The sequence below is a fragment of the Thamnophis elegans genome, chromosome 14, assembly GCF_009769535.1.
Source record: "Thamnophis elegans isolate rThaEle1 chromosome 14, rThaEle1.pri, whole genome shotgun sequence".
NCBI lineage: Eukaryota > Metazoa > Chordata > Lepidosauria > Squamata > Colubridae > Thamnophis > Thamnophis elegans.
This window is the reverse complement of record NC_045554.1, coordinates 20,036,489-20,049,638: the sequence shown is the minus strand read 5'-3', so window position 1 is coordinate 20,049,638 and position 13,150 is coordinate 20,036,489. Positions and strand designations below refer to the sequence as shown.

The following is a 13,150-nucleotide window of genomic DNA, read 5'->3' as shown; positions in this document are numbered from 1 at the left end:
GTTTGTGAAGGGGTTGGGGGGTTCAGTAGGCCAAAAATGCTGTATTCAGTGTATAAGACACACCCAGATTTTCAGCCTCTTTTTTGAGGGAAAAGGGTGCGTCTTATACGCTGAAAAATACAGTAGGAGTCGAGTGTTTGGCAGCACAAGGAAAAAACAGCCAACAAAGGTATTTAAAGAAGGTCTGTGGTAAGGAAAAGATTGAGGACCACTGCTCTACCCCTGCAAGCAGCTGTAAGTCACTGGATTTTAATAAAGAAAATAAGAAAATGTGCTGTCCCCTGAACTTGGAGAATGTGCAGGATGACAGCATGAGTGTCACGACTGAATCGCACTTCCGTCTATATTTTGCTTTGCCCACACCTTGACAATAATAAGGAAGGGGGTGGATGGAATGCAAGGGGGGGGGAGAATGGTATTCAAGCATTTGTTAGCTTCCATGAGACATTTCTGGCATCCCGACTTCCTGGGGGCGGAGCCTGTCGCCGAAGGAGCTCAACGGAGCTCCTCTCAGAGTTCTGGTCTGTATATCTAATTAAGATCAATAGATATCACCCCTTTTTGGCAGAAAGGGGCAGGCAGAAGCTCAGGTGCTAGGATTTATTCGTAGTTCACAGCCCCTTTTCTTTTTTCTTTGGGCTGCGAACAGAGAAAAGATCCAGCGTAACTGAGCTCTTATCTCCAGCCAGTTCTTCTCAGCTGCTTTTTTTTTTGCAGCCCTAGACAGGCGATCCCCCCCCCTCAGGACAATGATAAACTGCTTAAAGCAACTTAAGACCAACACGAACGGGTTTTACTCCTGTGATGTTCCTTTTTTTATAACTATCTAAACACCAGCCTCGTTTTCCTTTGAAACTTCTTTGTTCAATCGTGCTGCAAAATGGCGTTTTTACTATGTTGGTGATTGATGACGTAATTAACCGGCTTTATCTCCCCGGAGACTGCTACTCATTAACAAGCAAAATCTACAAATAACTTATTGAGAACTGAGCAGGTGAAGACACTGTTTATCTGTTTATTCTCAGCTTTTATCTATAATGCCTCCCAGGTCTAAGCAGGCAAAATGCTCCCCCCCGCATGTGCTTAAAGAACTTGTTAGTAAATCGCTGCCCTCGCCTCCTACACCCCCTACTGGAGATTCCTTAACACAGGAGCTTCTTTTTCAAATACTCAATGATTTTAAACAAGAAATCAAAGAATTTGTGCTGGATTTATGCGACAAAATACAGACTAAGATTGCCCTAATAAAGGTGGATATGTTTGAAGCTATGTCTACTTTGACAGATTATATCGAAGAAATGGAGACTAAACTGGAAACTTTGGAGGAGGCTAATTCTAATTTGACTTCCAACATCCAAGCATTACAACAAGAGATTAGAGATACTCAAACACAACTTATAATGATAAATTATAACAGAAAGGCGTTTGCAATAAGAGTCAGAGGACTGCCCGAAAAGAAAGGAGAGAACTTGAAACAGACGTTTGTAGAGGCTTTCAGTCAAGCGGTGGGAAGTCCGGGATTCAATTTTGATTGGAATATTCGAAAAATCTATCGCCAGAATTCGTGTGTAGCAGAACAGCGACAGCTTCCAAGAGACATAATTATATACTTTTTCACAAGAGAATCCAGAAATGTGATCATCCATAAGTTTTATAACAACAGGCTCCGAATCGATGGGCAAGATTTGTTTGTCTTTAAAGAAATACCACTCCAGATGCTGCAAGCAAGGAGAGACTATACTTTTTTAACCCAAGAGCTTAAAAATCGTCAAATACAGTATAAATGGGAAGCTCCAGTTGGAATCACAGTTACACTCGAGAATCAAAGATTTCATCTCAATTCTGTTTCGGAAGCTCGGGACTTTTATTATAAAACTCTGAAGGCGGGGCTTCTTGACTCACTCGGAAATGCGGAAAGACAAGGTGAAGGAAAGACAAGCAGCAATTCACTTGGTTACAAGATGGAGGGGGTTGTTCTCCCCCTACCGGAGAGGCAGAAGAGCGGAAACTGAGGATTTAGCCATATTTTCAAAGCAGCAGGACATGTGGTTATAAGGCAGAGGGTTGCCTTCTCTTTCCGGAAGGGCAGAAGAGTAAAGAATAAAGATCCAGCGATGTCTTTAAAATACTTTTTAAGCTCTTGGACTGATTAAAATTTTAGGATTCCTGTTTGGTACAAAATGGTAAAGCTGTGTACCGATGAGGAATGGAAAGAAGCATTGCTTATTTTGGACAGATATTGTATGGGATCTTTATAAGACTTATTTGAATTTTAATCCAAACTGCGCATGAATTGTTTTCTGGTGTGAGGAAAGCGGGGACCAAGATTTATTTGAATTGCGGTTTGGGATGAATGGAGTTGGGAGGAGTGGGGCAGAAGGGAAGGTGGAGCGGGATATCGATGAAGGGATCCTGGGACTGAATGAAGTGGTATGGATTTTGGGCACACATTTTACGGATTTACATGCTTGAAGTATAACATAAAAAGCTCAGGATTTTAAAGTGAAGGGCGAGATCCTAATCTTATGGAATTTGGGCTTGGGAGGAATAGAGATGAGAAACGAGGGGTAGGAAGATGAGTAGCGAAAGTATGATTAGACTGCTCTGTATTTGAAGGTAAATTGATTTTTGTATAAACTATTATTTGAATATAAGGTTAAGAAAGGCTATCTGGAGAGTCTACAGGAAGATGGGGGTAAATATCAAAGAAGCAAGGGACGAAGATAAAATATAAATGGAATGATCTATACTGTTTAAATTTTAAGAATGATGGGAGGCTGAGCATAATGCAAAAGATTTTTATTTTTTTTATTTTTTTTTCGTTTTTTTTCTTTTTCGGAGTGTTCTTTTTATTTTATTTTCATTATTATTGTTAATAAGATATTCTAAAAGGTGAATGGTACTGAACTGTGCCGGGTGTGGGACCTGGGAAGTCGGAGGGGATTAGGGAGGGGGGTTCATTGGGGGTGGGTGGGTGGGTGGAGATATAGTCTCAATATATAGAATAAGAAGAATACACTTGTATACTGTTGTTCCTTATCTTTTCTTTTTATTTTTCTCTTTTTTTTTCTTTTTCTTTTTATTTTTTTTCCTTCTCTTTTCTTTTTAGCGCAATTTTTAGTAATTGAATAGATTAATGAATAGAGAAATGCACCAAAGTGAGAAGTAGAGGAAAAGAAGAGGGAGAAGTAAGGAGGGAGGAAGAGGGGAATGTAAGGAGGATGAGAGGGGAAGGAGGGTGAGGAAGGCGAGAAAGGAAGATAGGAGGGGAAAGGGAAGTAGGAGGGGTGATTGTTGGAGGGAGAAAGGAAAGTTGGAGGGGGAGAAGAAGGGGTGTATGAAAGCGACAGGTTGGGTTTATGATGAGTTGTGTTTAGGTTGGGTTTTTTTTATTATTATATTATTATTATTGCAAATATTCAGTATATAAGTGAATGTACAAAATTGAAAAATGAAAATGAATAAAACATTTGAAGCGAGACATTTCTGGCATCCCAAGGGCACACTGGAAAGATGTCCCAGCGTGGCTGGCTGTTTCCCATAACAAAATGAACAGAAGTGATTGGTGGACGCATTGGACTGTGGGTGGCCCATAGGGAAACAAGGGAATTAACTGCACTTGCTTTTGCATGGGGAAATCCAGAGCTGATTTCGCTTCTTCTGTGTCAATGTAGTTTATTCAGTAAAATTTTATACTCTTGGTAAAATAATGTCCCAGGAGGGTTTTTTTTTCTGGATTCACTAACTGGACAGTTGACATTAAGCCAGTTCTCAATGAAGCAGCCTACTTGGATCCCGCAGCAGCTTGGCAGCTTTGAGATGTTGGCATACAACAAAAAAAATGGATGGGGATGGGGTGGCGAAGCCAGGGGAAGCCTCCTCTCAAGAGACCCCAGGGGCAGCCAAAGCCAGGATGCAAATGTCCAGCACACCCTGCAACCAGAGGGCTAAGAAATTGGAGCAACAGACCACACTCAAGGGGCACAGAGCAACAGAAGGATCCTTTTTGGGTCCCCAGGGCCGATGATAAGCCATGTGAGGAAGGTGGCGGAAGCAGAGGACCAACTGATCTCCCCTGGAGTCAAGGTGACCCAGGGTAGCAAGTGGAACGAGCAGCTGAGTGGGATGACCCAAATGAGTGGAAATTCCCAGCCGCAGATTGCAGTCCATTGATGGAACAGTTGAGGGAGAACTTCAGTGGGATGGAAGTCCAAGGAGTCACTTCATTGAGGGCAGCAATCACGGGAGTGGAGTCGAGGGCCATGAAATCACTGCCAACCCCGTCTCCTCCCCTCCTGCAACTGTTGGTGCTGACTCCACCCGGGTCAGTGAGAGCCTCACAGTAAGGGATGGCAGCATCCATCCCTGCCATCTCTCCACCAGTGGGGCAGGAGCCGGCACAGGCAGCCCTGTTCAGGCACTCCTGGCAGCAGCGGGGTTGCTGCCTGGGTAGATCGTAATGCAAGAGGAGCAAGAGGACCGACTGTTGCCTCCCTTAGCAGTCTGCTTTGATGGGCAACCCGACAACTTGGCCTATTTCCTGACCCACATCTGGAACTATACGGGATGCCATGGAGTACCAGGACAAGCTCACCGGTCAATGCTGTTACATCTAATCTGGAGGGGAGGGCAGCGGGATGATTAGTGTCTCTCCACAGCAAGGGGGCTCTAAAGCTGCAAGAGTTGGATGCTTTCAGGTAGCCACTGTGAGACCCCACAGCAGCCCAGTGTGCAGAGACCGCATCTGCTCCCTAGCGACCATTGGCAGAGTACATCTAAGATTCTTGTAGCCTGGTGGCTCACCTGAGAGATTGGCCCAAGCTATCCTGGTCTACAAATTATGGGAGGGGATGAACAAGGAGCTGTATCAAAACTGCCTATCCCTGGTGTGTGTGCCCTGCAATCTTCAAGTGTGGTACCAGTTAGCCACAAATGTGGAGCTCCATCTGATGGAGTACTGGGAGCAAGCTGCACGTGAGAACCGGCCCTTTCGAATGCCCAAGAGACACCCAGTGGCCCATGGAAGAAGAGTGGGTGTACCCCCCTGCCACAGGGGAGAAGCCCCACCAGAGCCGGTGAGTGTGTATCTGATGTGGGAAGGAAGGCCACTTCTCACAAAGAGAAAACATGGGAAGCTCAACAGGTTGTCTCTCCCCAATCCAGCCAAGGGGAGGGAACTATGACCCATAACAAGCCCAGCTTGGTCTTCTACAAGAGCGAAAGCGAAGGGGGAGATGATTCGATGGCCAGTGGCACCATCATCCCTATGATGACCTGGGTGGAGATTTTGGTGCCCTCCCCAGGAATAAGGGAGGGGCCTAATGACCTTGCTGGACTCAGGGTGCACTCAGTGCCTAATTATCTTTCAGACAGTGGAGAAACTAGGACTGAGGCTGAGGAAGTTAAGGCAGCCCATGGAGTTCTCACGGTTAGTTGGCTCCTTTACTGGAGGGGCACCAGCAACTTGCCTAATTAAGCCAGTGAGCCTCAGGCCCCGGATCCACATAGAGACATTTTATTGTGGCTCCTGGAATACCAAGACCATGGAAGAACATGCAAGGCTAGTGAGGGAAGTTCTTGAGAAGTTGCATAAAGCCCAGTTGCACAGAAAGCTATCTAAATCTGACTCTCAAAAGACCAGCCTAGACTACCTGGGGTACCGCATCTCCAAGGATGGGGTGGAAATGGTAAAGTGAGAGTGATCCTAGAATGGGAGTTCCCTTGCACCAAGAGGCAGCTACAGAACTTCCTGGGATTTGCAAACTTTGGCAGTTCATCAGTTCATCCCCATGCTGGCAATCACCAGATTGCTCAAGATGGGAAGGAGGGCTGAAGTCCAAACCAAGCCAGCCTTTAAATCGGTCCTTCGAAAAGCTGAAGTGGCCCTTTGCTTCTCAGCTAATCTTGAAGCACCCAAACCCAGATGAGCCTTTTGTGATCCAGGTACATGCTAGCACTGTGGCAGTTGGGGCAGTTTTACTCCAGAGGAACAAAAAGGGAGCGTTGCAACCATGTACCTTGCAAGTTATCTGATACTGGGAGGCGCTGGGCCATCTGGGAGAAGGAGGCTTATGTGGTCCGATGGGCTTTTCTGACGTGGAGCTAGTTTTTAGAGGATAGTTAAGATTCCATTCGAAGTGTGGACAGTCTACAAGAGCCTGGAGGCGTTAAAGACCCCGAGCAAGCTGTCCCTAAGCAAGTCTGGTGGACCAGGTATTTTAATCACTTCAATTTCATCCTTTGCTACTTGCCGGCGGGGTTGGGGGAGAATTTCTTAGTAGATGTCCTCTCTTGCATTCCCTAGTACTGCAGTGTCCGAGAAGAAGCAGTTAACTCCATTATCCAATCCAGGCAGCTGGCAGTGCTGGCGCTTATGAGACAGCAGAGAACGGTGTCCCCCCCTCCACAGCTGACTGGGGACCCATTGACGCAGCCACTAAAAGATGCCTTGGGGGCGGAGGATGGTTCCAGAGACATAAAGATGTCCGGATATTAAAGGAGGGCTTAGCATGGAAGGGGGGTAAACTGTACATCCTAATCAGCCAGAGAACATTGGTCCTGAAGAGGAGCCATGATGCAAAACCCCACAGGGCATTTTGGATTTATGAAGACCCTTCTTTTGGTAAAGAGACAGCGTTGGTGACCCAAAATGAAAAAGGGCATAGAGTAGACACTTATGTGGCGAGTTGCCTTGTGTGGGCATCCAGGAATCGCCTACCTGGGAAGACTCAGGCTTGCTACAGTTGGAAGCCAGCCCAGCTAACCTGTGGGAGGAGATATCCATGGACTTCATTGTGGAGTTGCCTGAGAGTGCTGGGAACACAGTAATCTGGACTGTCATCGATTTGTTCTCAAAGCAAGCACACTTTGTGGTGTGTCCGACGATTCCTTCAACCTGGGTCCTAGCCATGATGTTTGTGCAGCCCATCTACAGACTACACGGGGTCCCGAAGCCAATTATCTCAGACAGGGGGGTGCATTCATTGCAAAGTTTCGGCAGGAATTTTTGAAAATGATAGGCTCTTCCCATGGAATTAGCTCTGCCTATCATCCTCAGACCAATTGAACTTCTGAACTCTCCCATTCATTGTTAAAGCTGTACCTGTGCTGCTATGTAAATTATTAACAGACTAACTGGGCTGAACTCCTGCCTTTCAAGGTGGCATATAACAACTCGGTGCAATTATCAACAGACTAACTGGGCTGTGCTCCTCCCTTTTACAGAGGTGGCATATAACAACTCGGTGCACAGAGGCACAGGTTTTACCACTTTCAAGGTGGTCATGGGGACTGAGTTCGTGCCCATGGAAGCCCTATCCTCAGTGATGTTAGCTGAGTTAGCTGGATACTCTAAAAGGCACATGGGCCACTGTGAGTGAGGTGCTGAGTAAAGCTAGGGAAAGTCAAAAAGTGGCAAGCAGGTTGGCTAAGATTCCCCACCACCCCGAGGGAATTTAGAGTGGGGGACAAGGAGTATTTGTCCACTAAATATCAGAACGTGATGAAACCGTGCAAAAAGTTAGGTGCAAATGCACATGGCCTTTCCAAATCATCCGGATCATAAATCCAATGATGGTGGAGCTAAAGTTGCCAAAAATCCTCAGGCGGATTCATCCAGTATTTCATTGCAGTCTTTTAAAGCCCTTTCCAGAATCTGTACTGAGACCAGTCAGAGGTCAACTTCCTCCTCCCATCCTAGTCAATTAAGGGAGAGGACCATTATGAGGTAAAAAAGATTCTCCACTCCAGATGTCACAAGGGAAAGTGACAATATCTAGGACTGTGGAAAGGTTATCCATTAGCAGATGTTGAGTGAGTGGCTGCTCCAGATGTTCAGGTAGTGAGGTTAGTTAAGACGTTTCACACTAAGACCACTCAGCAAGCCCAATAGGGAAGGCAGCCATAGTTGGATTGTAAATAATAATGTGTATGTATGTTTATTATTGTTTCAGGTCTACCCTTCTTCCGGGGGGTCGGCATGTCAAGACTGACTCGCATTTTCACCTACATTTTACTTCGCTCGCAGCTTGACAGTAACTGGGAGGCGGGGGTGGTGGTGGATGGAATGCAAGGGAGGGAGAAAAGGTATTCAAGCATCCGTCAGCTTCCGTGAGACACTGCTTCCACCTCAAGGACACACCGGGCAGATGTCCCAGCGTGGCTGGCTGTTTCCCATAACAAAATGAACAGAAGTGATTGGTGGACATACTGGATTGAAGGTGGCCCGTAGGGAAAAGGGGGAATTAACTACGCTTGCTTTTGCGAGGAAACCCAGAGCCGGTTTAATTTCTTTTATGCCAATATGCTTTATTCAGTAAAATTTTATACTCTTGGTAAAATAATGTCCCAGGAGTTTCTTTTTCTGGATTCACCAACTGGACAGTTAACAATGAGCTCAAGAAGGCCATTAGAAGCGACAGCAAATGATTTGCTAAATTTATAAGGAAGGAGATAAATTGAAACATTCCTGATATGTATTTTGTATCTTAAGCCCTGAAAGGGGGAATGGGAAGGAATGGCTAAAGTATTGGACTAGTACTGGAAGAGAGGGGGACCATTTTAACCACCACCACCACCCCAGTCACAGAAAGCCCCTGTGTGACTTTCAATCACTTTTTGTCACCCAAACTCAGCCACAACAGAGTTGGGAGAAGGCGGAATATCCAATAGCAGAATAATTTCCTATTTAAACCTGCTGGGAAGGAAGCAGGAACTCTGGCTGAGGCAACTACTTCTCTGGCTGCCTTGGAGATTCAGTGGGGCTGATTCCTCCTTGCAGGGCGTGAAGCTGCATTGGCCACACGTGGCAACCACTGATGGTGTGTGGAGGGCAGTCCAGGGCACACCTGCTCAGATGGGTCTCCCTGCTGTCCAGAAAAGCTTATTGCCAGCTAAAAGGCTGCGGAGGGAGAAGCCACATGGTCGGAACAAACAGAATCAGGCACCCCGAGGATTTTGCTGACCAATTGTGTGTAAAAGGGTGGCAGTACCAGGAAATGTGTGACAGGGATTAACAGTGGGAGCCACACTCCAAAAGATTAGGCAAGGTAGTAAATTTGTTTTCATTTAAATTTAATTAAACTTGATTGAGCTATTTAAATGGTGAACATGGTAAACAATCCCCTCCATATTTAATTAGCTTTTCTCCCTGTCATATCAAAAGAAAACCCACCCCGAGGGGCTCTAGGGCAGGACCCCCTTTGGTCCCTTGAAGATATTTGGCTCGGCCAGGGAAATGGGTCCATCTCGCATCCCTAGAGGCATCAGCTGCAAGTGTAGAGAAGTTGCCCCTCACCCACCCTCTTGGGGGCAAGAAATCTCAAGATGGGCAAAAGTCCATAGAGATTCTCCGTCCTCCAGGTCCTGGTTGTCCCCAAGGTGCTTTTTCAGGAGGCAACTGGACTTTCTTGTTTTTCTTTTGAAGACATTTTGCTTCTCATCCAAGAAGCTTCTTCAGCTCTTCCCCACTATCTTGTCAGAGCCAAAGAGGCTTCTTGGATGAAAAGCGAAACGTCTTCAAAAGAAAAACAAGAAGTCCAGTTGCCTCCTGAAAAAGCACCTTTAGGTCAGGCTGTGACCATAATACATTGAAACATGGGTGGTGCTTTATGTGGTCACAGCGACAACGTTTTTGATACCCCTTTCTCTCAGCAGTTGGGCGAAGGGCCAAGTCCGTAAGCCCTCAAGGCTCACCAGGACAGAGGCGCTGATGGAAACCTCTGGGTGGCCCTTGGTGCCCAGAATTGTTCTGAGGAGAATGAAGAGGAAACAGGGAAGGAGTTTAAGGGGGGAGGAAAAGAAATAAAAAGGCTGAGAAGGAGCCATGAAGGCAACTCAGGCAGGTTTCTCTCTATCCCAACCCTTCTTCACGCCACCTACGATCTCAGCCTGGTGTTGCAGGGACGGCTTTGTTTCAGCTGCTTTGACACAGAGAGCGAAATACAGTTTTTCATCATCGTAGGAAAAACAAGAGCTCAGGAGCTCCATCCAAGATAAATTAACATTTGGAAGAAAATGGCTTCAGCCAGAGCAAATCCACAAGCAAGGAGCGCAACCCCCTTACTTAGCGCAGATGCCGCTGGCGGGGGGGGGGGCTGTGGGCTCTCTCCATCATCCAACTTGTGGAGGAAAGTTAATTTTGCCAAGGCGACCCTGGGCTTCTCGCCCACCCTCATCCCCGACTCTGCCAAATATCCCATTATTACAGGGCAGCCGAGGGGTTTAGGCTAAAGTCTGGCTTAGCCTTCCCAGCATACCGTAGACCCCTGAAATAAGCACTTGGCCTTATTTTTGGGGAGGTCTTATTTTTGAGGTGCAGGAGGCAGTGAGTGTGGTCACCTCATGGCTGCTGCTGTGTTGCAATATTTTTGGAGAGGGCTTATTTTAGTGCATGCGCTTACAAGCCGATTGGGCTTATTATCCGGGGAGGTCTTATTTTCAGGGAAACAGTGTAGCTGGTGGGGTCGGGGCTTTGAGGTGCTTAGGAAACCTGGACATGTGGCTAGAACTATATTCAGTCTGGACAACAAACAGCAAAGAGCTTGTGATGTGGTCCAAGACGGCCCTCAGTAACAGAGGGATGGCTGGGGAGGGATGCTATCAGCAAACATCTTCCAAAATGTCAGTAGAGGGGGAGGTGGTGGAGGAGGAGGAGGAGGAGGAGGAAGAGGAGGAAGAGAGGAGGAAGAGAGGAAGAGGAGGAAGAAAGGAAGAGGAAGAAGAGAGGAGGAGGAGGAGGAGGAGGGAGGATTTCAGGGGGAGGACTACAAACCCCTCGCCAAGGGAAGCACCAGTAGATCTTCTGGGCTTCTACTGGAGCCTGGAGAAGCGTCCAATTGACTCAGCTTAATGGAATTTCATGCTAGGCTGAACTCCGGTAGGTGCCTCTGATGCCACGTATTTCTCAGAAATTAAAATGAATAAATTATGAGATTGCTATCTGTATGTGCCTGTGCGTTTAATGAATTATGTCCCAATGAGTTATGGTCCCCACCCCCAGCTCAATGGGAGGAGGCCGATGCTGCCCCCCCTTCAGAAAGCTCCTGAGTGCTCAGTGGTGATGGAGAGCTATGGAAAGAGGGAGGAAGCCCCGTCCGTCTCTTTTGAAAATGTGTTTGCTGAGTCCAGTTCAGAATTGGGTTCCTGCTGGGACAGGCAGAGCCTATTATATTTTCTTCCGAATTATTTTCAACGAGAGATGCAGAAACAGCGTTTTTTGGCTGTGATAGGAAAGGTTCCAGTAGAGTTTCTAAAGGTTTTCAGGTGCTGAGGTTTGATTGGGGAAAATGCAGGAAGCTAACTTTCACTATCATCAAGTTGCAGCTGGAAGGAAAGAGAAGCAATGAATTTCCAAGGCCATTGAACCCTGCAAGTGAGGAAAAAGCACCCCGAGAGCCTTGCCCAGGGTCCAAGAAGGACATTTCTGCAGACCCCTCTTCTCTCCTGGCATCCCTTGTTTTTGTGGCCCGATTTGTGTTAGTCCTGCCTGTCCCTTTTTCCTTGGACTTTGTGGCTGCTCTATGCTCATCAGTTCCCATGGGGGAGATGCTTGGAAGAAGGGAAGGAGCCTTTTCCTCCCGTTGCTAGGAATTGACCCATGTTCCCCATTTGGGATTTGGAAGCTGGAGTAGCAGTAACAGGTAAAGCCTCCACCACTTCAGGGTCCTGAGTCTCTCTTCTTCCCCCCTTGCCCCGCAGGGCTCATGTAGGGCAACCTCTTTCCTTCTCTTTCTCTCCATCAGATGCAGTGGTGGGGAAGAAGGGGTCCATCTTATGGGGGGCATGAATTTGAGTAGTCACACTTTGTCTCCTAGTCTCCACAACTCTTCCATCTACAGATCCATCATGGAGCCAAGTGGGGTGCAGATTCTCAGGGCTGCAGTGCTGCCAAGGAAGACCCTGGACTGGCATGGGGGTCTTCTTCTCCCTGCCCCCCTGCAATTCCCTGTAAACAACTCTTTTGAAGAATTGTGTCTGGGTGTGCTTGTGTGTGAGAAAGACAGAGAAAAATCTGATGTCATAGGAAAACACTCGCAATGGCAACTCTCTCCTCTCAAGGAAACCTGGATGATAAGAAGGATTTCCCCAAGGCTGTCTCGTTGCTGTGAAACAAATAGAACAATTAGAATTTTTTAATTTTATTTATGCTGTCTTCACAAGGCTCTAGAGATTGTTTGGAAATACACATAGTCCTCAACTTACAACAGTTCATTTAGTGATCGTTCAAAGTTACAACAGCACTGAGAAAAATGACTTATGACCATTTTTCACACTTATGACCATTGTGTTCATGTGGTCAAAATTCAGCTGCTTGGCAACTGGTTCATACTTATGACTGTTGCTGTTTCCCAAGGTCATGTGATCCCCTTTTGTAACCTTTTGACCAGCAAAATCAAGGGGGAAGCACATTGATCACTTCACAAGAATGTTACCAACTGAACAACTGCACCCATTCACTTAACAACTGTAGCAAGAATGGTCATAAAATGGGGCAAAATGCACTTAACAAATATCTCAGTTAACCACAGACGTTTGGGACTCAATTGTGGTTCGTAAGTCAAGGACTGCCTGTAATGGACATTGACTGAGATGGGCGGCCATAGAAATCAAACAAAAAAACAAAGAAATAAATAACCCATCCAGAATCTCCAGGTGTTCCTGCCATCACTGGTGCACGTTGAATGTTGGAATATACAGTTATGACTTCCTTTGCTTGTCTTCATCTGCTTAGAATAGAATAGAGCTGGAAGCTACCTTGGAGGTCTTCTAGACCAGCCCCCTGCTCAAGCAGGACAACCTACACCATTTCAGACAAGCTATCGTGTCACCCCTAATTCTTCTTTTCTTTAGACTAGGCAAATCCAATGCTTTCATTACCTTCATTTCATTGTCTTTTCCTTTTCTAGAGAGCCAGAATTGGTCAAGGTTCAAAAGTTGTGGAAGAAAAGATGCCCAACACCATCTCCAAATTTGACAACAATGGGAACCGTGATCGCATGAAACTGTCTGACTTCAACTTCCTTATGGTGCTGGGGAAAGGCAGCTTCGGAAAGGTGTGTGCAACCACTCAGGTTCTTTTTCATTGCTGACTGGGATCCAGCCTTCTGCTAAACCATAGTTTGCTTGAATAGGGTTTACCAATACTAACAAC

General features: G+C 46.3%; 1 protein-coding gene across 1 annotated transcript in view; it reads left to right on the top strand.

Annotated features, from left to right (window-relative positions):
• PRKCB (protein kinase C beta) overlaps positions 1–13,150 on the top strand; it is a 242,315-nt gene that overhangs the window by 150,123 nt on the left and 79,042 nt on the right. The window contains 1 exon segment of the mRNA XM_032231081.1: positions 12,906–13,052. Within this exon segment, the coding sequence (XP_032086972.1) occupies positions 12,906–13,052 (147 nt within the window).